We start from the raw sequence: 27,587 nt of genomic DNA on the forward strand, positions 1-27,587 counted from the left end.
TAGCTCATTTAGCCCCAGACACCTGAAAAGAAAATGGTCTAGCCCCTCAAGATCACCGCAAATTGGAAAAGTATACCGCATTTCCGGGTGACACCTATTTTTCCAAATACTGTGAAGAGGGAGACAGTTTGCTCTCACCTGCATCCGAGACCTCAGGGATTCTTTTGGAATCCCTAATTTAAAATATAACTCTTCACCATAATTTTCTTTCACCTTATAGTAAGAACTTAAGCTTTCCGACTGGCTAAGGTCATTCCACCATTTCTGAATTTCTTGGTCTTCCAGCCTTGTTCGGATCTCTGACAGAAAGGCTTTTTGATCTGATATTGGGCCCTCTCCTCCATTCCATGCATACGATAGACCTGTGTTGTCCAGTAGTTTTTTGACATGGAAGGGCCATGACGATTTTATCCCAGGGTAAGTAATTCATCATACGCTGCTCTGATGAGTCTTGAGGAGGGACATTGCATTATTTTCAGCCAAAACTTAATTAATTGGATCTGTCTATGTTTTCTCATGGAGAAAAGTCCCAAATCTCCCTAGATGAAAAGTGTGTGAGTTGTGGCGTGCAGACCTAGCATTCGTTTATAATATTGTAGCTGTAGAGTTTCTAATGAATTTGCCACTTCTAGGCCCCATACTTCCCCTCCATAGTGGAGGATTGGCCTTATTTTTGAATTGAACACGTTTTTGTGCATCTTTAAGTCACCTATTCCCGTCAAATTACTGTTTCTGAACAGCGTTGCCATTGCTGCTTTTCCTCGATTTGCCAACTTCGAAATATGATTGCTCCATCTTCCGTTCGATGTTAGATGGAATCCTAAATATATTGCCTGAGACACAACCTTCACAGCTTCAAAATTCAAATTAAAACTTTCTTCATCTTTATTTCCTGTAGATTGTCTACGGCAAAAAATCATTACTTCTGTCTTTTTTGTGTTAATTTCCAGTTTCTTTTCCTCTAAATATTCAGCTGTTAAATCTAACAGAGTTTATAGCTCCGAATTGGATCTGGCGAACAAGGCAATATCATCCGCAAATAATAGTAATGATAATACTTTATTTCCAAGGTGTACAACTGGCGCCCACCTTTTTTCAAGGTATTCGGCAAGATCATTTATAAAAAGAGCAAAAACTTTCGGTGATAGGGTACTACCCTGTTTTACACCTTTTACATTAAAAAAAACTCTAGATATACCGCTTCCTGATATCTTTACCACATTTCTGGTCAAACAATACATCGAGAGAAGAACCCTTAAAAATGGTGACGGAATTCCTGTTCCTAAAAGCGTTCCAAACAGAATTATACGGTCAACATTGTCAAATGCTCTACTTAAATCAAGAAAAGCCACGTACAACTTTCCGTTTCCCTTGCAATACTTACTAATCAATGCACTTAGAACAAACATTCGATCAGATGGTGAGTATCCTTTACGAAAACCGGCTTGCTCTTCTCTCAGAATTTGCCTCTCATCCAGCCATAATTCCAGCCTTTTGTTTAAGATTCTGTCCAAAATTTGTCCAAGACAGTTTCCTAAGCTGATTGGTCGGTAATTCTCGCACAAACTTGCATCACCTTTCTTAAATAGGGGGATAACTACAGATATCTTCCAAGGATCAGACCACTTTTTTTCTTTCATAACCAAGTTATACAACCCCAGAAGCAGAGGTAATAAAACTACTTGTAGTACATTCAAAGCCTTTGCTGGAATTCCATCTGGTCCTGGCGCATATCCACCTCTAGTTTGTTTTATGGCATCTTCTACTTCTTCCCGCTAGATTTGGCGGCAAAGGTGATAATCTTCTTCCAATAGGGGGTATTCAGTGTGGTCATAAGAGGGTGTTCCGACTTCTTCTGCCAGTTTTTCGAAATCGAGTGGGGGCAATTGTGTGCCAGATGCTGTACCTGCTTCTGGTTTCTCAAAGAGGGGGGTGCCACTCGTCTTCCTGCGGAATACATTTGGGAGCAGTCATTTTTTTTTTATGAAACTCTTTTCCAGAATTCCCGGAAATCATTTGTCTTATAGAAATGAACAAGTTCATTTTGTTCCCGCCATCGAAACTCTAGTTTCTTCATTTTTATCATTAGTTTACATTCTTTTCTTTTACTTCTATACTGTCGGAGCAATTCCAGTTTTTCAGTTTCCTTTTTGGATTTTTTAACATATTCTAGCATGTGATTTAATTCTTCTTTTTTCCGTTCACATTCATTGTCGAAGAACGTGCTTTTTTGTTTACCCATTTACATTTCCCGTATTTTCCTCAATCTTACATGCTAGGGCATTCAACTGTTGAACCATCGGCTCCGAGCAAAAATAATCTTTTATTCGGGTTACATCTTTCTCCACCCACTCACATTGTATTTTTGATTTTACCAAGCTAGTGCTACTCGTTCCTGTCCCAAATGTCTGATACTTTAGTTTTTCTCTTTTCCGCTGATTTTTACTAATATTTGTCGACTGAAAATAAAAAATTAATGGAAAATGGTCAGAACCAGCAAAATGCACTACCTCAAGGCTTAGGGAAATAGGTGCGAGCCTACCGTCCACCAAAACATAATCAATGACACTAAAATTCGTTCCGGAAATGCAAGTAAACTCACCGCGTCCCGCATCATTTCCAAACCTTCCATTTCCAATGACTAGACCAAATTCTCTGCAAATGCCCAACAACCTCCTTCTCCATTGATTAACTTTTCTTTTCACATCTTGGCTCCTCCTTGGAGTTTTGTAGCTCTCTGGAATCCTCAGTGACGTCAAATCCTTTCCTGAAAGAGAAACAAGGGGAATTTCTGGTTCTTCTGACGTATAAGCATTAAAATCACCCATCAAAACAAAAAACTCTTGACTATATTTTCTCTGTAAATATTCCAACTCATTTTCAATCAAAGTCCACGTATCTTCTTTCATATAACTACTATTCTGTGGAGCAACATATATGCAACCCAGGACAATCTTTGATCCATCATGACACTTAAGGTTTAACCGAATAATGTTCTCAGATTTACTTTTTATTCTATGACAAACTTCGAAACTCTGCTTTTTCACAAAAACCGCGACTCCGCCGTAAAAACGTGCATTACGGGAAATTTGCCGGTCAGCACGGAAAACTCTGTAATCTTTAACCGACAGATCCTCCGAAGGCGGGGTCCATGTCTCAATTAAACATGTTACATCACACTTCAGAAAACTCATTTAGACACTGTTATTTTTACTCATTAGGCCTTGGACGTTCCATGTCAAACTGAATTTGTTGTACACGGCCTACTTTCTATTCCTCGAAATTGAAAGGGCTCCTTCGTCTATTTCTGAGTGAGCGGCGTGGGGGGTTCTCGACCAAGGCCTCGATTTGGTGGGTCACGAGTTACGTTCCGACGATCCTGCCTGTGACGATCTTCGGGGCTGATTATCTCTTCTAAACCTCGTTTACTCGTGGCTCCGCTCACTCCGGATTTTTTACCGTCTGCCTGGCTAATAGCCTGGTCGTGCGTGAGACTACCGCTACGAATATCCGAGTTTACCTCTGACATTTGATCTCCACCTTCGCTTTCCATTTCCGCGTTAGATCCAGTGTATTCTTGCACTTGAGATCGCGCTAGTTCTTTTGCTTTATTTCTTCCATTATTTCTAATTTTTCCTGATTCATGTTCATACGTGAACAATTCACCGTCTACAAATAAACGAGGGCCCCTGAATTTCACCTCACGGTCCTCTTTGATTGCTTTCTGTAAAAGTGGTTTCAGAGCGTTGCGAGCAATTCTCTCGACCCGTGTATAATCCGGAGCTAGGGAGATACCGCAACTCTGGAAGCGAACTGAGTTTCGCAAAATCAAATCTCGCAAATATTCGGTTGTGAACTTCACTAAAACTGGACGGATTTCTCCTTGTTTTTTAGTGTTCAAGCGGAATGCGTCATTTATGTCCCATCTCCTGATCTCAATCTGTGGCAAACAGCCGGAAATGACCTCACTGATTTCCTCCGCAAGTGATCCCCTAGGTGGGCTTAGGGGTTTAAAATTATAAAAAATCAAGTTTGACTGTTTTGCTTCTTTTTCTAACCACTCTCCGCGCCTCTGCGATTTGTCTATCTTTTCTTTTATTTTCTGGATGTCCTCCGTGGTTTTCGATTGCGACGCCTCATTTTTCTTATTTGGGAGGATATGGTTTGCAGTTCTTCCGCTATCGACGCGAGCTTAGAAAGGCCCCCAAGCTGGTTTTCTATATTTTTCAGACGCTCTAAAATATCCAGATTTGTTTCCTGTTGAACAGACATTTTCGTTATTTAAAATTAATTGAAATTTACTTATCTCAAATAGGGACAGACCCAAGCAAGCAGTGGCAATCACTTTGTGGTCTGTGGCCCGATGGGACCTGCCTGGCTTATTTCCCACCGTACTCCGACATCCAACAATCCAAGCCTTCCTTATTGCGTATATATTTCACTTATTGCGAAACTTCAATAGTCACTGACAGTCACTGTATTTCAAACGTAATTTATTCCAAACTTTAATCCTGCTTCAGAATTTTATCGATGCTCACAGGTCCAATGCCAAACGACAACTGGGTCAAATTAGAGGATTTTTCCATGGATGAATTTTTCATGATAAAATTTTTTCCATGATAAAATTCATTGTTAATTCCTAAGAATATTTGAATCTATGCATTGATCAAACTATTCGTTGTAACAAAATGTAAGTAAGGAGCAACATGGCTCAATAGTAACCGAAACTATTAAAAACGGAATTTTGGTAAAAAAAAATATATACATCAAAGAAATTGGATTTTTATGCTGATTTTAAATATATAATTTTCATTAAGTTTAGTTCTACCCATAAAAAATTAAAAGCCTGATAAAATTTGCCTGATTTTTGAAAAAAGGGTGAAACATCCCCTAAAAGTCATAAAAACTTATTGAAAATCACAAAATCAGATTCAGTGTATCAGAGGACCCTACTGTAGAGGTTTCAAGCTCCTATCTGCAAAATGTGGAATTTTGTAATTTTTTGATAGAAGAAACATCACGGATGCGTGTTTACTTGTTTGTTTGTTTTTTTTTGTTTTTTTTGTACCAATGGTGATTGCATCGACCCAGCAGTCGTAGAATTTTGCGAGAGTGCTCATTCGAACGAAAATTAAAAGCTCTAGTGCCCTTCTTAAGTGACCAAAAAAATTGGAGGGCAACTAGACGTCCTCCCTCGCTCATATTTTTCCCATATTTACTAGATCAAAATTTTGAGATAGCCATTTCCTCAGCATAGTCGAAATATTTAATAACCATCTCTTCTACGATGAATTAACCCCCCCAGTCCCCAGGGGAAGGGCTACAAGTTATGAACTTTGTCAATTGCTTGCACATAGTATTTGTTATTGGCAAGTATGCACATGTTTTCAGGGGGATTTTTTCTGGAGGGAAGGGGGGGCTGAATTGGGTCATGTTATGAGATTTTTCCATGGAGGAATTTTTCATAGAGGACAATAATTTCTATGAAGGGGCGCTGGATATCCCAGCATTATTTAAAAAACGATTAGAATAAAAACTTAAAAAACAATTTTCAACTGAAAGTAAGGAGTAAAATTAAAACTTAAAACGAACAGAAATTATTGTATATATGAGGGGGCTCTTCCCTTCTTACTTACTTCGCTGTATCTGCTAAAGTACTTTAGTAATTTCAAAAGAGCTTTTAATTCTAATTAAACGGCTTTTGTGATTCAAGGGTCATTCTTAAAGAATTGGAACAAAATTGTAACTTTAGCGTCAAGAGTGAGATATTGACAAAGGGGTGAACCCCCTCATATTACGTATATTAGGATGTTTGTCCCCTTTTCAATTCCTCGTTCTTTAAGCTAAAGTTCGAATTTTTAAGATAACGGCCTGTATAAGCAATAATTTGTTGGTGTTATTTTCTGGCCAATCTTGGCATTTAATTTTACCCTAAGCAGCTTCATGACTATGATTTGTATGTGACAATAAACCAAAGATGTCGTATGTGTTCAGCTTGTGGTTGATGTTAAATAAAAAACAAAAAACACACATTTTCTTCCAACTGAAAGTCAGGAATAATATTAAAACTTAAAAAGAAAATGAATTATTACGTATATGAAGCAGTTCAAATGAACTGTAGTAAGGAGCGACCCGGCTCAATGGTAACCGAAACTCTAAAAAAAGTGAAATTTTTTGAATTGATACCAATAATAACATCAAAAGAATAGTATTTTACTGCTGATTTTAAATATATAGGTTTCGTCAAGTTTAATCTTATTCATCAAAAGTTACGAGCCTGAGAAAATTTGCCTTGTTTTAGAAAATAGGGGGAAACTCCCCCTAAAAGTCATAGAATCTTACCGAAAATCACATCATAAGCCATAGAATCTTAACAAAAAGTCTTAGAATCTTAACAAAAGTTATACCATCGCATTCAGCGTGTCAGAAAACCCCACTGTAGAAGTTTCACGCTCCTATCAACAAAAATGCAGATATTGGTGTTTTTGTCAGAAGACTGATCACGGGTGCGTGTTTATTTGTTTTTTTTTGCTTTCTTTTTCCCAGGGGTGGTCGTATCGACCCAGTGGTCTTAGAATGTTGCAAAAGGGCTCATTCTAACAGGAATTAAAAGTTCTAGTACTCTTTTTAAGTGATCAAAAACTGGAGGGCAGCTAGGCCTTCTCCCACGCTCATTTTTTTCCAATGTCATTGGATCAAAATTCTGAGATAGCCATTTTATTCACCATAGTCGAAAAACCTAATAACTATATCTTTGGGGGCGAATTACTCCCCCATGGTCCCCGTGGGAGGGCCTAGAAGTTACAAACTTTGACCAGTGTTTACATATAGTAATGGTTATTGGTAAGTGTACAGACGTTTTCAGGGGGATTTTTTGGTTTGGGGGGAAAAGAAGCTGAGGAGGGAGTTACGTGGGAGGATCTTTCCATGGAGAAATTTGCGATGGGTGAAGAGAATTTCAATGAAGGGAGCTTAGGATTTTTAGCAATATTTTAAAAACAATGAAAAAATCAATATGAAAGTTTTTTAAACTGAAAATAAGGAGCAACATTAAAATTTAAAACGAACAGAAATTATTACGCATATGAGGGGTTTACCTCCTCGTAATACCTCGCTCTTTACGCTAAGTTTTCTTAGTAATTTCAACTATTTATTCTACTGCCTTTGTGATTCAGGGGTCATTCTAAAGGAATTGGGCCAAAACTTGAGCTTTAGTATAAAGAGCGATGTATTGACAAGGGGGTGAACCCCCTCATATACGTAATAAAAACATATGAATATAGAATTTCGTTACGTAAGTTAATTCGTAAGTTGCGTATATTTTTTACTAATGAAAACGTTCGTAAAAAATTAAAAGTTCTAGTTGCCTTTTTAAATAATTAAAAAATTGGAGGGCAACTAGGCCTTCCCCCCGCTCCTTTTTTCTCAAAATGTTCCAATCAAAACTATGAGAAAGCCATTTAGCCAAAAAAAAATTAATATGCAAATTTCGTTTTAATTATCTATGTGCGGAGAGCCAAAATCAAAACATGCATTAATTCAAAAAGGTTCAGAAATTAAATAAAATAAAAGTTTTTTAACTGAAAGTAAGGAGCGGCATTAAAACTTAAAACGAACAGAAACTACTCCGTATATGTAAGGGGATTTTCCTCCTTAAGGCCCCGTTCTTTACGGTAAAGTTTTTTACTGTTTTAAAAAGTAGAGTTAACAGAAAGAGTCAAACTTTAGCGTAAAGAGTGGGGCGTAAAGGAGGAAAATTCCCTTCCATATACGGAGTAATTTCTGTTCGTTTTAAGTTTTAATGTCGCTCCTTACTTTCAGTTAAAAAACTTATTTGTTTTATTTAATCTGTTAAAGATCTTTTCTTTCATTTCAGTCGTTTTAGAAAATCTCAACTTGTGACTCTCATTTCCATAGGAATGGTTTCAACCTCTTTGGCCATTTTGTTCCTATGTCTTACAAAATTAGTTCTGCAAATATTGCTAATTTAAGTTACGTGGGAGAATCTCTTCATGGAGAATTTTACGTGGGGAAAGGGAATTTCCCATGGTGGGGGAGCTGGATTCCCCGACATTGTTTAAAAAACGATCAGTAATTAAATAAAAAACAAGTTCTTTCAACTGAAAGTAAAAAGCAACATTAAAACATAAAACGAACAGAAAATATTTTGTATATGAGTTGGGTTGCCTCTCCTCAGTAGCTCGCTCTTACGCTAAAGTTTCTTTTGAACTTTTAAGAGAGGCTATTATTCTAATTAAATAGCCTTTGTGATTGAGGAGTCATTCTTAAACAACTGAAACAAAAATCAAGCTTAGGTTATTATAAAGTTATTATTAATTTAAAAACGTAAAGTTAATCCACAAATTTTATTTATATGCTTCTGAATAAAGACGACGTAAAGAGGGTCAAGACGGATTACTATCGGTATTATTAGTTCTTACTTAATTTACCACGATCATTTCGGAACCAAAGGTTAACTAGTAAATATCAGCCAACGGATATTGTTCTCGCAGTGGAAAAACTAAGCTCAAAATTAATTGACGAGGCTCCAATCCGTTTTGGTCTTGGCAATCATCTTATCCGCCTATTTTGCGAAATTGTTATTTCTTTTTCTAGTATTTTGTATTGTTTGTAGTTTTGTTTTTTCTCTTTGTATTCAATCTTTTCCCTTCTGTAAGTAGGTAAGAAATAAATTATTATTATTATTTTTAATTATTCATGTGCGATGAGCCAAATTCAAAACCTGTATTAATTAAAAAACGTTCAGAAATTAAATAAAAACATTTTTTTTTAACTGAAAGTAAGGAGTGACATTAAAACTTAAAACGAAGAAATAATATTCTGTATATGAAAGGGGCTATCGCATCCTCATCACCCCGCTCTTTACGCTAAAGTTTCTAATGTTTTAAAAAGTAGAGTTGTGACAAAGAGTCAAAGTTTAGCGTAAAAAGTGGGGTGTAGAGGAGGGTACAGCCCCTGTAATATACAGAATAATTTATCTTTGTTTTAATGTCGCTCCGTATATTCAGTTTAAAAAACTTATTTTTTTTTATTTAAAAATAAAACCAGCTCAGTGTCATTGTCATTGTCATTGTTGTCATTGTCATTGTTGTCATCATCAGTGTCATTGTTGAAGCCAGCTCAGTGTCATTTACAAACCAAAGATTGTGAATCTGGAAAAGCGAAAACTTACAAACGTAGAATACTGGACGCATGGAGTTTATCAAATCCGTAAGATAAATGTTTTCTAAGTAGATAGTAATAAAGAGCATTCTTACAATCAGAAATTTCAGTGAAATTCTAAGAAAATAATTAATTGCGGGTTAAAATTCAAAAATTCTCAATCACCTTGTTGATATTAATTACGAAATGTTCTGGAGTTCTATTTTGAAGTTGGGAAGCGTCTATTTTGCGTTTTTTCATCCTTTTTTACGTTACTGCTTATGGTTAGTAATAATCACCAAAATTTTTGTTCGAGTAGTTGTGACCCTAAGGTAAATGAAGTCAATCTATGACGGTAAATTTAGCCGACTTAGCTTCATCATGTGCTGGCCTCCGTCGGATTTACGCAACAAATAGTTGTTCGTAGCAGCAGTATTCATCCCGGAATAATGCTCAATTGATGTAGACACCTCTATGGTGACCACCAGGTATGTTTTGTGTGCATGGATTGAAGTGAAATTTATACCCCGCTCCTTTATTTCTCCTCTGCTTTGAAAACTTCCCATTTGCCCAATCGTTTCCTCTTACAACAGACCACTACGTATGAATAGCATAGAAAGCCAATTCTTAAAAGTAGCTGTTTTAGCAGTATTGCACATTAGAAGGACTTGGCAGACGGTACAATTTCTTTGGTTGTTTAAGATTGTATCAGTGACAGTAATAAGTGACAGTGACAGTGACCGTAATATTTCATTAGATGGAGCTACTGGTCTAACATTCAAGCTTTAAAAAAAAATCATAGACCGTGGATAAAAGTACGATCGTCCCATATTCTATGAGGCACTGAATAATTTTTTAGGATATTCAAAATGGCAGATGATTTCTTCGCATCACTGGGCATGAAATCTGTACCAGAAGATTTTTGGGAAAAATCGATGCTATGGAAGCCAGAGGATCGTGATGTTGTATGCCATGCTTCTGCTTGGGATTTTTGTGACAGGGGAGATTTTAGGTAAGATTTGAATGTTTGTTTGGAGTTTTTTACATGAAAAGTTGAAGTTTTATTGAAGGTGGTTTAAAGTGTAATAATCACATTTGACTCTGAAGAGCAATCTGAATTTCTGAATTGGAATTTTCGTGGATAGATAGAGCTGAACCCAAAGATGCTTGCCAGGTCTAAGATCTGTGGAGCTGTGAAAAATATTCGCAACTATTTAGCCTAATGGCATTTAGGCGAAATTTGAAACATGTCACGATCTATAGCCAGTGCAATAATTTTTAGTTATTAACTGTCTAATTTCTGACGAAATACATTCATGGTTATATTAATATTCTAAATGCTGTATATGGCATTCAAAATATTCTAGCTTTTGAATTGGAATTCTTAACAAAAATATTAAAAATTAGCCAAAAAAGTTGACCAACTGCGACTTCTGTTGAGTTCGTTAAAACTATATTAAGATCTTTAAGATACTGGTATAGAGCCAACGTCTCGAAAAAGAGTATGAGTTCATAAGTAGTAAATAAATAATTTTTTATTACACAAATGCACCCATGATGCATTTTAGATGCATATTGAATTTACTCTTAAATGTATATTTATGGTTAAATACAAAGCCTAAAGCTAAACTATGCATTTGACCATCAAGAACAGTCTGGCTTTTTGAATTGGAATTTCAATAGGAAAATACAGTTGAACCAAAATGCGTTGGTCGTCTTAACATCTGTGGAATGTTTGCAAAATCATGACAGCAATCCAAAATAATGGCTTTTAGCTGACTTGGGTCTTATTCTTGGAATTCAAGATAATGCTGGCAAATATATTGCCTGAGCATCCATTTACCCCTTATTTGTACTTGTTAGCTTTGGTGAATTTATGTACAGGCAAGGGGGAGGAATCGAAACATTTCCAAAACCACATATATCATTCCATAGCATCGGTTATTTTATAATTTTTCTTTTTTGTCAAAATATTCGTAGAACCACATTAAAGCATGCAACAGGTTCTTAGAAAGCTCTAAAATCTGGAAAAAAAATTTGAAAGGCAAAGTTAGTCAAGTGCCGTTTGAATGGATGACAAACAAATAAATGTTTTCATGTGTGGGACCAAAACCGCCTTTTCTTTCATCTAAAACTATTATTAGATAACTCCGATTGGTTAACCGTTTTGACGTCACATAGCCGGCAGGCCTTAGGATCCTGGATTAAATAAACAAAAATTCAGATCTAGCCTCTTTTGACCAGACCACTTCGTATGGAAGGAGTGTTTGTAGAAACTTCGGAGTGGGCTCTTCCGACTGGAAATTGAGAGCTTTCTTTTGAAAGCCCAAACTAGTTGGAGGAAAACTAGCCTCCTACTATGCCCTTTTAGCTAACCTCGTCTCCTAACCTTGAGAGAAATTTAACCAAATTAGTCGGTTGCTATTTTTTTGAAAACGGTCGAAAGGTGCAGTAAATATGCCTCTGAGAACCTGCTGTAAATTATTCAAGCAGCCCCATCATTTAAATATTGCATTTACTACTGATTATGAGGGCAGGTTAGTTTGATCTTGGGTATCCGATAAAGCTAAGGGTATTAAGCTGAAAGTTTCAGACAGATTTGAGGATGATGATGAAAGGAATCGAAAATACTGTGAGCATCAAGGTTATCAAAAGAGTATAGCTTTAACGTCTCAAAAAATTGCTTAGGCTTTGAACTTAAAATTTTCAGAAAATGTTGAGGGAGATGTTTAACTCAATCGTAAAACATTATTCACATCATGGTTGTCAAAAGGGCAAATACGAAACATTTCAGGAACATCAAAGGGTATTAAGTTGAAACTTTCAATGGATTTTGAACTAAACCAAAATTGTTATATGCATCCACGCTGTTGAACGGACGTATTTGAACGTCTCAAAACTGCTAAGGGTATGAAGTTAAGACTGTCAGAAAATGTTGAGGAGGACGTTGAATTAAATAAAAAAGTATTACATTAATTAATGTTTTAGAAAAGGCTTATATGTAATATCTTCGGAATGACTAAGGGCATAACGACGGGGATGTTGAAGTAAATCAAAAATTATGTGCATCTAGGTTGTCAATAGAGTGTATCAACAATGTCTCAGGAACACCTAAGGGTATTAGGTTATTTTTGTCAGATAACGTAAAAGAAAATGTTGAACCAAATCAAAAGATAATATATGCATCCACGGTGTCAAAAGGGCGTATCTGCAATATATTAGGCGTATTTATAGGGGAATTGAACTCAATCAAAAGACGCTATTTTTATTCAGAATTTCAAAAAGCGTGTCTAGAAAATCTACAAAATGGCGAAGGTTGTTCAGTTGAAAATTTTGGGGCACACTGAGGGAGCATGTTAAACTGGACCAAAGGGAATTATGTACCTCTAGGCCATCAATTGGGCGTATCCCCAAAGGCTCAGGAATGGCTAAAGGATTTAATTTTTATTTTCATGGAATGTTAAGAGGGATGTTGCACTAAATTAAGAGACACTATGCACATACATGTTATCTAAAGGGCACATTTGCAACATAACACAAATTGCCTAGGGTATAAAGTCGAAATCTTCAGAAGATGTCGAGCTGGCTGTTGAACTAAATCAAAAGACATTATGTGCATCCAGGTTGTCAAAAAGGCGCATCTGCAAAGTTTTGGGGATGGCCAGAGGCATGAATGAATGGCTCTAGGAACGAAGCTTAAAATTTGAAAAAAATATTTTACTGGGGATTAAGCAGATTTTAAGTTCTAACCTGGGGGACCAAGATTGACTAACCAATGAAAAAAAGTTTTTGAAGCTTGGCGGTTATGTCGATTATTAGTGTGATTTTTTTTTTATGCTGATCTGCTTAAAATTTCACGCTATGATGACGGCTCATTTAAAGTTGTAAAACCAAGGGAGCTTCAACAGGAAACAAATCTGGTTGTACTTGTCCTTCTCATCCATTTTTTACTTTAGTTTTGAAATAACGAATGAGAATTTTTTACCAAGTGAGCTTGAAAAAAAAATGAATAATACAATAAGAGTGTTATAGTAGAACGGTCGATGAATATTCGTCTATATTCAAGGTTAAAATATGGGGCTTAGGATGGCTTCGGCCCTATACAAGGTAAAGACCCAGTATATTTTCAATGCATTTATTTGAATAATATTTCCCCTTTTGATCCATCAAAAATTACATGGCAAAGCTACTATTAATTCTTTTTTGCACAATTTTGTCCAAAAAAATATAATTAGCAAACCAAAATCCCAATTTTTAATCCTTAAGATTATATTTATTTTATTAACCAATAAAAAATAATGTTAATTAAAAAGAAATGGAAATTTACCAAAAAATAATTTTTCCAAAAAAGAAGCTTTTTTCAAAGAAAAGTAAAGAGGGGCAAAATCACAGACGAACATAAATAATGTCAAATAATAGTCAAACAGTTCGTGGTAACAAACGGTAAGTAAGGAGTGACCCGGCTCAATAGTAACCGAAACTCTAAAACACGGAATTTTGATACCAATATATATATATATATATATATATATATATATATATATATATATATATATATATATATATATATATATATATATATATATATATATATATATATATATATATATATATATATATATATATATATATATATATATATATATATATATATATATATATATATATATATATATATATATATATATATATATATCAAAATAATTGACTTATTATGTTGATTTCAAATATATAAGTTTAAATAAGGTCAGCCCTAACCATCAAAGGCTACAGGCCTGAGAAAAAGGGGGGAAAACACCCACCTAAAAGTCATAGAATCTTAATGAAAATCACACCATCAGATTCAACGTATCAGAGAACCCATTTGTAGAGGTTTGAATATTCTGTCTGCAAAAATTTTATATTTTATATTTTTTTTTCCCAGAAGAAAGATCACGGATGCCTGTTTATTTGTTTCTTTTTTTTCTAATGGGGTATTGTGTCGACCCAGTGATACTAGAATATTGGGATATTGCCATTCGAACAGAAACTAATCGTTTTAGTGTCCTTTTTAAGTGAACAAAAACATTAAAGGGTAACTAGGCTCCCTCCCATGCCTTTTTTATCTCAAAATCGTCGGAAGAAAACTTTGAGATGTTTATTTTATTCAGCACAGTTGAAACACCAAATAACTATGCCTTTGGAAATATCATGACCCTCCACAGCTCCAGGGAAAAAGGTCATAAAGTAATAAAATTCTAACATTGTTTACATATAGTACTTCTCATTGGCAAGCATTTATAAATGTTCCGGGTGGAGGGGGGAGGGAGAATTTTCTGCTGGAGATTATTTTCACGGGGAGAGTTTTTAATGGGGAGGGACGTTTCCAAGGGATGAATTTTACTTGGGAAATTTTACACTGGGGGAATTTGCCAGAATTCCAATAAGAAATTCTTCTTATGTCTTGCTTTCCATTTACTGACTCAATTTACGTGTGCAGGTGTTAAGCGTATTTGCCCAGGGTAGATTTTTACCAGGATCGAATAGTCCAGAGAATATATCCACGAAAAGAGGAATTTTTCCGTGGAGGTGGAGCCAAATTTCCGGTCACTGGTAACTGAAAGTCAGGAGCAACATTAAAATTTAAAAAGAACAGAAATTATTACATACATGAGGGGGGTTGCTCCTCCTCAACAATTAGCTCTATATGCTTAAGTTCGAATTTTGTCCTGATTATTTAAGAACGACTCCTGATACAAAAGGTTCGTTTAATTACAACAATACCAAGTTGTTTTTTTTAAGCACTAAGAACTTTAGAGCAAAGAGGTGTTAAGGAGGAGCAACACCCCTCATATAAGTAATTATTTCTGTTCATTTTAGGTTTTAATGTTGTTCTTACTTTCATTTGAAAAAACTTGTTTTGTTATTCAATTCAAAGTTAATACCAACAGAAATAACTGTCAATGAAAAAATGGGACGTTAAACAAACAATTATTACAATCAAGTCAAATTTATAATGAATTAAAATTTCCACAAACAAGAGTAGGGCTAATGCTCCCTAGGCTTCCCAAGGGCCAAAATGTCATTTCAGTTCTACAAAAAAAAAAAAAATTAAAAAATTCCGCTTTCGCAACATCATGAAATGTGAATTGCAGAGACTTCCAGGAATATATGTCACTATATGTTAAAAAGCCTAATTTCATTAATGTGCCAATGACATTCAAGCTGCTTGAGGTTTTGATAGGAAAGGAAGGGGGCAAACAGAACCACTCTTATCTGTAAACCTTAAGTAATCTTGAGACATTGTCTTTTTGTCAAGCCGTCTTGTTGTCAATGTTACGACAAATAAAAACACACTACCGAAAATAAAAGTTTTTTTCAGTAATGTGTGAATGACGCTGTGGAGCTTTGAAGGCTTAGGAGGGTTAAACTCATTCATGTCAATGGTAATTTATGTTCGCTTTAAGATTGACCGGATTTATTTATTGTAATTTTTGTCCGTTTAGGGCCTCATTTTCTCAATGAATATGATTTCTATTCTTTTTAAGTTTGAATTACTATTTGAATTTATATCCGCTTGCCCACGGTTTAATGTTCTATGGCTCTGCTGATATTAACTTTTCTTTGAAAAAGAATAATAATAGAAGAAAGTAAGCTTAGCTTAACATCTATAAGAATGTGGTCATAGTTCAAACTTTATAAAATAAAAAAAGGTTAAAATCTACAAAAAACAAAGCTAGACCTGATTGAAATATATAGAAAAGTAGTTCAAATGATAAAGTGTTCATTTCCTTCGGATTTGCTACTTTACTTCAAGGTTTTACATTTGTCTTAATTATTTTATTTAGGACTAATGTTTTTTCACCCCTTCAATGTATTTCGTATAGAGTCAATGGGACTAATGAGCCTCTATTTATGTTAGTGTACTTGGTAGTTTAAATAATTTAATATTATTTCTAGAATATGAAATTTTAAAACAGAACTTGGCATTATTTCTATGTGTAACTATGCTCAGTTGATTCCAAAATTTCAAAATGCTATTTGATAAACTAATATCATTTTTTTACAGAATAAAGCAATGCACAGAAGTAACAATGGAAGATTTCGTAACCGCGCACCATGAGATGGGCCATATACAATACTACCTGCAGTATGTAGATCAACCCTTGGTTTTCAGAGAGGGTGCAAATCCAGGTAGGTTCAAGAAATTACTGGTAGTGCTCTCCAGCTAGAATTGAATCCACTTCGTTCTATTTTAGACATTGAGATTACTTTTGAAACGGTTTTTATCTAGTTCTATAAATTCCGTGTTTTGTTTCTTTTGTGGTATGAGTGTTTATTAGAAGGATTTCGGTTACACATTTTTAAGCCTCCAAACATAACTAGTGAGGCTATTTAATTTTGCAAAAAGGTAATAAAGTTTTAAAAAATAATTTAAAACGCAAATGGCGTGTTGAAGCTTATCAATTGGATATTAAATCCTACCTTATGCTCAAATTCGATAATAAGTTTAATGTTATTTCATCTTATTTATTATACAGGAAAAGCAAATGCACACATTTCTCATAATTACTGCTGTCAGCTCGTTTGTAACCAAACTGCATGAGGTCACAAGGGATTGCACGCTCCTCCGTTTCAACCTATTCACACGAAGCTCCCAATCGCTCTTAATCCTTCGAAATGTCTTTCCTCCATTCCACTTGAGAATCTCAGGCTCTTACTATCAATGGTATGCGCCACTGAAAGGAAGAGCACGTGTCTCATGGACCCCCCTAAATTTTTTTAATACCTTCTTTGGAGTATTTTCAGGGAAAATTCCTGTTTTGGCATTCTTGTTGAAGAAAAATAAAAGACGACAACTTCGCTCACAACTAGATAAAAGATATTATGTTTTTCTCCCCCCCCCTAAATTTTCATGAATAAAAGGCATGATTGAAAAAATCACGGTTCTTGGCAGCATATCATACTGAATCTTTAAAATATGACTTAATCATTGTATCATTTCTTTTGTTATAGCACAGTATACCTAAATTAAACCATATTGACTGAGAATTTTGTCTGGACAGTATTGTTCAGGTTTTTTAACTTTATTTAGTCATTGTCCTACACTCTAAAATGTATTATTTTTACCTTTTTGTCATACAGAATTATCTCACTGTGTAATTTTAACTTAGAAGTATTTTTTTTCAGCTGTGAATAAAAAAGTTGGAGAAACCAATGACAGCGATTAAGGAATATTTTTTAAGTTAATTTTTTTCACATCCGAATAAATAGAATTCCCCAGATGTTGTTACTTGACAGTAATTCCTCAACTATTAGAAAATGCCTGCATTTCAAAACCGTACTAAATGACTAGCACTATCGTGTCAGCTAGTCCGAGAATTTTGATTGGAAGTTATATCTTCCTACAATTTTTTTTTTATTTCAGAAAAATTCTCTGTATCCCGACCGTTCTTCGTTCTTTTGCCACTGCTTTTTTTACTTAGACAAATATTGGTTTTGATAAAAAATTCTATCTTTCAGGTTTTCATGAGGCTGTTGGTGATGCTATTTCATTATCTGTTATCACACCAAGCCATCTGAGGCAAGTGGGATTACTCAATAAAGCAGAAGACGATTATGGTAGGTTAATCACCATGGTAATAAAATTTAGTCATCATATCCTGATTAGCAAATCAGCTAATTTATGCAGACCTTCAAAGCAATAATTTTCCTTGAGACAAGGCTACAGCCTTTTCAGCTCTAGTCAGCCCCAGAAGCTACCAGACTTTTGGAGTTCTAACCCTTGACATTTGCTTCCTAGCAGTGGAATTGGTCGAAGACAAGACAATAGACATTATAACTTCTGTCATAAGCTTACAATCTCAAAGGATAGCAAAAAACGAATGATCTCCAGAGATAACTCGTGAAAGAATAAGGATAAAGATATTAAAGAACGCTTTAAAAGACCCATTTCCATGAATACACTAAAAATGAATGAAAACAGAGAATAATCATGACAAATTTCTTAATTAGAAAAGGACATGATTATATCATGACCGCTCCACACTTTCCTTTTAGTTCATTTGAAGATAAAAGGATTTTTTGAAGTTATTGTTATTGATCTATTTAATCTTTGTCATGTCTCATAATTAATTTTTATCTTTGGAATTCATACTAACAATTCACAAGAAAAATTATCGATTCTGTAATTCTATAGTAAGACCAAGCCTGCCTCTCCTTCAAAAGAACTAATAGTTGCTTCATTGGCTTTGAAAAAGGATGTGATCTTGAATGTATGGTCTTAAAGCTAAGCAGATTTAGCTAAATAAAAGCGTTTAACAAAATCAATGAGTTTCAGCTCTTGTTAGAGTTATATTAACTGAAAGATTTTGATCCTCAAACATGGTAATAGGCTACTACCTTTTGTTTTTTTTAATTTGTTTTTTGACTCTATCACTTTCTTATCTTGACTATCTGAGTTGCATTAAAAAAAATTCTCATTTGGCAAATCAGCTTTACATTTTTTTTTTTTTTTATCTTCCTTTTGTCTTAAGCCTTTTTTGTCTTAAGATGTTAAAATGATAGATGATTAACAATGATTATCAGAACATTTAATTTAATCATTCATTTCTATTTTTAGAGAACGATATGAACTTTTTATTCACGATGGGTATGGAGAAAATTGCTTTCATGCCATTTGGCTATTTGCTTGACAAGGTAAATATTTATTTTCTTTTCTATTATATTTAAACCTAAATAATCTTTTGATAGAATCTTGAACACATCAGCTGAATTTACGAATAAACTTATTGACACTGAATTGTCAGGCCAGTATCAACAATTTCAAGCTTCAAAAATCTTTGTTACCTTTTATTTAGTGTTTCTTTTAGTTAGTGTTTCTTTTATTAGTGTTTCTTTTATTAGTCTTTTATTTTCTTATTAGTTTCTTTTATTTAGTGTTTCAATTCGATTAAGCCTACTAAGTTGAAAAATGTCAATTTTTTTCAATAGGTAAAACCACACCTAGAAGTCTCATTAAGGGGGGAGGGGGTTCAAATGATTTAGGGAGAGGGAGTTTAACAATGGAGAAAAGAATTTTCTAGCTTTTTGTCATTACTTCAACTAGTTCAAGTTCAAATCGTTTAAGTACAGAACTAAAAAACACATAGCACTAATCCCAATGGTTGCCTAGTGAAAGACGTAAAACCACCTGATACTGGACGACCTCATATATAACAAACCCTTTACAGACAAAGCTCTTAACAAAAGAACAATACAAACAAAAAACGAAACGAAACAACCAAATTATGACAAATATCTAATCATGACAATAAAAGAACATACAACAAAAAATGAAAATAATTATAAACAAAACAAGAGAAAATAAAAAACAAAAATAATCTATGAACCAAGTCCAAAAGAAAGTTTTTCATTTTACTATTGAATAAACCAAAGTGCTCCACCGCCGCAATGCTCCCTGGAAAATAATTCCAAACCATAGGACATAGATATCCGACAGAAAAACTTACTCAACTCCCACTTCTGTACTCAGTGACTAGAATGCCAGCATTGCGGGTAATTTAACTGTGAAGTGATTTATTTTCTCTGCAAAACCATGAAATACCTCAAGACTGATATAATTCCCAACACTGATACGAAATTATTCCTAAAAACGAGAATATTCCTGAATATTTTATAAATAATTAAAGCTGTGTATTCTTATAATCTTCTTTCAAATTTTCGGATTGGATTTTAACCTGATCCCATCACAAACACCAGATACAGCTGACCTTGTCAGGGTTCTCCTAAAAAGTAGTACTAAAAAGAGTCTTCAACACATTCCTTCCTGATTATTGTCACTAACCTTCAGATTTTAATTATAGTGGCGCTGGAAGGTGTTTAGCGGGGAAATTTCATCTGAAAGACTTAATGAAGCTTGGTGGGACTATCGTATCAAATACCAAGGCATATCACCACCAGTGAATCGTACAGAGGAGAACTTTGACGCTGGTGCAAAGTACCATGTTCCTTCAAATATTCCATATATTAGGTAAGACTTTTATATCACTAATAGAAAAAGCAGCAAATTTTAAAACTTGTTTTGAAGTACAAAATGGAATTGTGGTGGATTTTCAAACACTTTACTCAAATTCGTGCAGCCGGAAAATTTAATTGTCAATTTATTTTTAATTAATTTTTAATTGTGGCAACTTAATTGCCAATTTATTTTTAATTAAGGTCATAGTTGGGTCATTTCTATCATAGTTACATGGATTACAATAAATTATGCAATGTTCCAACAGACTTAAAATTTCTTTTAAAATTTCCGCAAGGGAAATTTTCAAAATTTCTTGAGAATATTTTTTTATTATCAAAGGAACTTTTTCTGATACTTGGAAAATATTCAAACGAGGCCTTGTAAATTTAAATTGATTCGTTGAATTTAACAGATATGTTACAAAAATGAGTTACTGTTGTCAGCGAATCGAAATTGTGGAATAAATCCTTCACTGGAAATAAGACATTTGTTTTAGATGGTGAGAGCTCACTCAGCTCATTCAGCTCACCCAGGTCTATCATTCAGTTCAAACGGACGTTTTAAAACGTTTGTTTTTGAAAGCCGTAATGAATTATAAAATAAATGGTAATGTCATGATCGCTCGCCATTTCTGAAAAGTCTGCCATTTGATGGACCAGGTTTCTTGTAGGTTATAAACTTTTTGTGAGCAACGAATACTTTCATTTTTACTATTTTTTTGGAGATTTGTTAAAAATTCTACAACCATCTACAGCCTTGTGTGACCCAAACTTTGAGAAATACTGACTTTCAATTTCCATACTCTAAAAAATATAAATCATGACAGGAATGAAAATAGGAAATACGGCTATTTCCTTCAAGTAGAAACAGGATTATATCCTTTAGACGGAAATAGGACGATACGAGTTTTGTTTAAAAATTATAGGGAATTTTGATTGTCCACGAGTTACATACATTCAATTTACAATTTTGGTAGCGTCATGCCAGTGCTCATGTATTTCATTTATGACGGCATTTTCGACCACTTTGCTAATTTTTGGCACCTACTTTTCTTGTAAGTGTTTTGGCACATCTTCGATTTTTGTCCATTCCAAAAAATGAATCAAAGAAACCTATCTTGGACTGATACGACATTTATCGATGGTACAGAATGCTCTCAGAGGGTCAAGAAGATGTCAACAATGAAGAGTAGGCTGGATACCTGACGACGTCAACAACAGACTGAAACACTGATGAATTGAAGAGAATAGTAGTGGTCAGTCATTGAATTACGGTTAGAAAAGTTTTTGAGGATTTAATGACAACAATTGGCAAGTGTCGCGCAATTTTATCAGTGATTTGGGCATGAGATATATGCCACGGTGTTCAATTTCGACTACAAACATCATTACACCAACATTGGTACACGGCTGTTAGATTCTTTCCGCGATGATTAAAATTTACTCCAAAGGGTAATAACTGAGGACTAAATATGGGTTTATGGTTATGAGGTGAACAATGGAGCTCAACCATCCCAAAAGGAGCTGTCACACGAGCCAAGACCGAAAAGATCGCTCCATGTTTACCTAAATGGGGCAAGTTTTGTTACTATTTTTTTCAATAGGGTAGGACTATCAAAAAGAAATATTCACAGCAGGTTATGTGCATGTTTCGTGAATATGTCAGAAGCATAAATATTTTGGGAAGAAAAAAATTTGCTTTTGTGCCATGTCCTTGGTAACTTGTCCTTAACTGCGTGTGAATGTTTGGCAAAAAACAACACACTAATAATGCCACCACACTTTTACGGTAACCACACAATGAAGTGCGGTAACCACAGCCACTGTGTGTCTTAAATCTGGCACAATTTGACTTTTTCTGTGGTACGTGAAAGGGTGACCTCACACTACGATAAATGAAATAAAAATGACATCGAAGAAACAGCTGATGACCATCACAATTTTTTTAAGTGCTTTAAACATTGGCATAAGTGTATAATATCTGGTGGAGATTAGTGTGAAGCGTGTAAAATAGATATTCATTAACAAATCAATATTTCTTGAAAAAAGAAAAATTCACAATACTTTTTTTAACAGACCTCGTACATAAACTACTTGTATTTTTGCTTTTGCATTGAAACCCTATCACTTTCTAAATTCACCATTGTTCGTCACTTGCGGAATTTACTTGTATATATATATATATATATATATATATATATATATATATATATATATATATATATATATATATATATATATATATATATATATATATATATATATATATATATATATATATATATATATATATGCATCAATTTGAAAGTTAGGCAGAGGATCTTTGCCATTGCAGGATTTTACCATTGAAAGGCCAAAAATGAAGAACAGTTTGGATTTTAGAATGCAACTTTTCAATTTCTTTGAAAGAGGATCGGGTCCTTCAGAGCTATCTTTATGATGAATCCCCCCTCCCTTATATACAGTTATTTTTACATTGTATTCGTGACAGTTTCATATATATCGATTTTATTTTTTTCTTAGGTACTTTGTTAGCTTTGTTTTGCAATTTCAACTTCATCAGGCCATGTGCGATGCAGCAGGTTATGAAGGCCCACTTTACAAATGCGACGTCTATAAGTCAAAAGAAGCTGGGAGGCTCCTTTCGTAAGTTTTTTTTTAATTACTGAGATGCAACTTTAATAACTTTAAATCATGGTAACTTCAAGTTAAAGTCTCAAAAAATAAGCCCCAATTATTCTTGTGATATCTCACTTGTCCGGTCAATTGGTGCCGTTAAAATTTAACAACACCTCTAAAATCAATGGATAAAATCCTCAAGGTTTAAAAAATTCAAGTGTATTAAATAATAATAATTCATACATTACAGTGTATAGACATACACTTGTGTATGCAATATCATGCATACACTTAATACATTTTTCGATGATAGTTTAAAAGATCGTAAACAAATACTTTTTCCAGAGCCAAAAGCTTAGTATGGAAATCTTAAAATCTAGGGGAAAATCCCTAAGAGTTGCAGCTCTCGTTCAGTCCCTACTTTCCAGCATTTCATGGAAAATGGTAGTGACAATGACTATGAGTAGAGAAAGTTGGCAAATATACCTCTAGCTTTAAAGACTCCTTCAAACGTTAATACAAGACAGGCTTGTTCGAGGAAATCAAGGATGATTTCCAAGGATGATCAAATCGAAATATGATCGTACCAGAATAAGTAAGATGCAGTCTTTTTATATTTACAAAGATTTTTTCAAGTTACTACGATTCTACCTTAGCTTTGTGTTACAGGCTACATCTTAAAAGTAACATTTCAGTAGTAGGGCCATGTGGATAGCAGGGCGAGCTGCATTTGACATATTACGTCGATAGAGGCAGTACTTAGTTCTGCCGCTCACTTATTAAATTATAATTTTTTAAGATTATCTACCATTCAATTCATCGATTTGTTTGTTTTTTTTTATTTGGTCCTTAAACAAGATTTTGCCCTATCTGAAACTAGTTTTTCGCACATAATTTGTTTAAGAAAGGCACGGTACTTGCCTGAACTATTTTTAAAATAAATTTAATAAAAAACAAAAGAAAAAAAATAAACAAAGTCCAAATAGGTTAATGAATATTCTATAAGAAACAGATGCACTGAAAAGTTGACTCGGATTAAAACTTTTACAAGATCGATGTAGGTATTTAATAGTATAATTAACAAAAGAGTCAAAGTAATTGGTTTTATGCATATATGAAGTGAATTAATCGTAAAAGAGTTCAATTTCTTTTCCTGTTATGCAAGAATCGCTATATTTTGGCCCTTTGAAGTGAAAACACTTTGCACAACAAATGCTTGTGACCGGTCAAATTGAAGTGCAACGTTATTTATTCAAATAGCTTCTATATATTAATATTATTAATATTATAATATATATATATATATATATATATATATATATATATATATATATATATATATATATATATACAATATTATAATAATTTTAATATAATTTTATAATAGTATTAAATAGTCTCCTATTTACTCTGTGAGATTAAAAGTAACCTTTCAGGAGTGAAAACAAACAAATATGTCAAGGGTCAACTCTGATATCCAAATTCAGCAAGTAAATGTGTATTATTTCCATTTCAGACCATAGCAGAATGGCAGAAGAGTGGAAATTTCAAAAATTTCAGAATTTTCAGAATTTCAAAAATTTCAGAAATTTCAGAAGAGTGGAAATTACAAAAATAATGTCCAGTGTTTCAAACTGAGCTAAAAATTAAAATTAATCAAAAATAGAAGAAAACTATCTCAAGCGAATAACTTTGATAAAATAATCCAAATTGAATCGAAATCAAATAAATATTTGGCTGTCTAATTATGGTTTACGGCAATGCTGTTTAATTTCGAAAGTGATTTCCGTGCAAATGCATCAAAGAATTGAAAAAACTTCCTCGAGGCAAAGTTTCTCGAGCTGAAAACTGTGCTAAAGTAACCGAAATTTACTAAAAATCAAATAGAAATTAATTATTTGGTTATGAATTATGGCAAAACTGTTCAACTTTAAAATGCTGTTTTATTTGACCTGTGTGAATGTGTCAATGATCTTGTAATGTGCCAACCAATTGACCAAGTTCTCTCGAGAAAAAATTGTGTTCAAGGAATGGAGATTGAGTTAAAATCTTATTCAATATTATGTTTTGAATTCGCTTCATGAAATTAAGCCATCTCAGATACTAAAGTAACGGTTAATACTTGTCAGCATAAAGATTATAATATTGTTATGTGCTAATTTTTGCATGACAGCAAAATACCATCAAAGCAGACGCAGTATTTAGATCAAATAGAATTTGGTTAGTTTTCTGTAACATGTCTATACACGGTTTCAAGAATATCTGTGTTGCAACTCTTCATTTTGACTAATTAACTGCAGAATATATGTTTCACATCATTCTAATCTATATTTGAGGTAGGATCTGAAAAATGAAAAATTAATAATATTTTATAAATAACGAGTACACCAAAAATATCATTTAAAAATGTCCTTTGATAACTTACATTTATAAAAATCGTATTGTTTTGAGAAAATTGATCTATCAGCATTGTTTTGAATTGTTGTTTCAAAAGCTGTAAAACAAACTTACTAATATTACAAAACAATTTTGAAAAGTTGACAAGCCTTGAAAGACGGTAACAGCGGTTTCAGCCTACAGCTCCATATACTCTTAGACGATGATTTGATTATCTGATATATTTCTTTAGATAAATTGAAATTCTCCTGAGCTTCATTATAGATAAAGCTCATATAAATTATCATTCAGGTGCCAGAAGATTCAAACCTACTCCCCTCCACCCGTCAAAAATTCTTCCAAGTAAAATCCTCGAATATTAGCATATTTACAACCCATCAAAAATTTTTCTTGTCTGGGTTATTTTGGAGTCCGTTCTCCAAAGACTGTGCCCTGAAAAAATGCCATGGTTTTGCGTGTTCTGGCGTAAGCTAGCATTCGAAAATAAAGTAAAAAAGTGTTACCTATCTGGTATTGAGCTTATTTTGATACTTGAGCTTATTTGATACTTTAATATGGTTTCAAACCTTGGAACCATCTAAATAGGCCGTACATAAATCATGATTAAATTCCAAGAATGTTAAAATTAGTTCCCGTTCCAACAGTTCAGAAATTTCGGGAATAATCTCAGAGTGTAAGGATATTTACCAAGATTTTTATGAACTTTCCCTTCTCTTCGTGAATTTGGAACTTCTATCCGGAGGTCTTCTGTATAAAACCAATTGCTGTATTTCTGCAAGAACCAAGACATAAAATGGAAAACATTAAGGGAAATACAATATTTGAGTCCGCTGATTTTTAGAACTAAAATGAACTTAGTGGAAGTGGGAGCAATGAATAAATAGAATAAAACCAAGACAGATGGTCTCTATGATGGGTAGAGCTGTCATTACTTTTTCAGAGTGTATAAAAATGATTCATTTCGCTTCTTAATAAATAGTCTATCATGCATCCTAGGGCAGAACTAAGGTGGATAGGCGTAGAGTAAGGATAATTCAAATAGTCTCTCAGTTCTGTGAACCATTTGAAGGCAATTTGAGCTCTCCAGAAAATTGTTCAATGATTTATGACTGACCATGTCCATAGTACTTGCAGGCATTTGCGCAACTAAGATTGTTCATATTACTCTGGGTTCAGAAAAAGGTTCACAAAGGAGCAAAAATCACCCATCGCCGCAATTTAGGTGCAAGTCTGGGTAAGTTTAGGTGCTCCGTTGAGAAACTTAGCAAAGTTGAAAAGATTCAACTTTAACCGGGCGACGAAGCAATTTCTGCGCGCAACAGCAACATAATGGAAGATACTGATAGTATCATTGAGAAGCTGATAATGGCTGTTCAATTTAATTTTATAATATATGAAAAAAAAGCAAAGGGTCACAAAAACTCAGTGCTGCTGCTAAAAGCATGGGAGCAGGTATCCAGGACAAAAGAGGTAAAGAATGAATGTTTTAATTTCTTCTATGAAGCTAGACATAACCGAATTCATCTTTCTCTTTCTCCTCCTTGCAACAAGAGATAGAAGCAGAATATCTTCTTGATTCATTCTTCTCACGTGCTTTAATTTCAATTTTTTGCGGATAAAAATTGACCGATGCGAAAATCGTGTGGGAACAACAAGTCAACGAAAATTGCCAATTGCCGCGGTTGACGAAAATTGCCTATCGCAGCAACTTCTCGTGTATGAACCTAAGGTTATATGAGCATAGTATATGATTAAGAATACAGATCTTCTTAGGAAAAGCCTATAAATTATTAAGTATAATTGTTTATAAATTATACAAATAAATTATAAGCTATTGATCCCAGCCCCAAAAACAAAAGAAATCAAACTCTTATTTAGCAGGGTGCAAAACTGATATTTTATTCACTCCCATAGGTCTGTGTTGGCCTTGGGCTCAGCTAAACCATCACCAGAAGCAATAAGGATACTAACAAATGGAAGAACGACAAAAATGGATGCCGCGCCAATTCTGGAGTATTTTGAGCCATTAATGAGATGGCTGGAAGAGGAAAATGCTGAATCACCCCTTGGATGGCGTGAGTGTTCTTTAGTGTGTTATTTTATCATTTGTGAGGTTGTTATACTGAAGTTCAAATAATGCTGAAACCCGAATGAATTAGATACTGATTTCTATTTTAGGACAAATACATAAAAATCAATCGAAAAAAAAGTCGCAATGCATTCTGCAAGCCTGTTTTCTTTCAGTGTTTTTATTTTGTACAGTTTTAAAAGATAGTTTTCAATTCATCGTGGAAAATTTGAACATTTTTTTAAGAGGTATTTGAGCATCTTCCAAGACAAAAGTACTGTATTTAATTAAAAGCTTATTTTTATGAGAGAAACACTTTCTATTTAGAATTCCCATACATTAT

The 27,587-nt window shown here is 34.0% G+C and overlaps 1 protein-coding gene across 1 annotated transcript in view; it reads left to right on the top strand.

The window, feature by feature from the left end:
- The window catches only part of LOC136042421 (angiotensin-converting enzyme-like), a gene marked incomplete at its 5' end in the record, with an annotated part of 72,532 nt that overhangs the window by 44,137 nt on the left and 808 nt on the right, over positions 1–27,587 (top strand). Inside the window, 7 exon segments of the mRNA XM_065727397.1 lie at positions 10,022–10,174; positions 16,211–16,335; positions 17,665–17,763; positions 18,764–18,840; positions 20,007–20,173; positions 22,684–22,806; positions 27,091–27,251. Of these exon segments, the coding sequence (XP_065583469.1) occupies positions 10,022–10,174; positions 16,211–16,335; positions 17,665–17,763; positions 18,764–18,840; positions 20,007–20,173; positions 22,684–22,806; positions 27,091–27,251 (905 nt within the window).

Source organism: Artemia franciscana, unplaced genomic scaffold, assembly GCF_032884065.1.
Source record: "Artemia franciscana unplaced genomic scaffold, ASM3288406v1 Scaffold_1270, whole genome shotgun sequence".
Classification (NCBI taxonomy): domain Eukaryota; kingdom Metazoa; phylum Arthropoda; class Branchiopoda; order Anostraca; family Artemiidae; genus Artemia; species Artemia franciscana.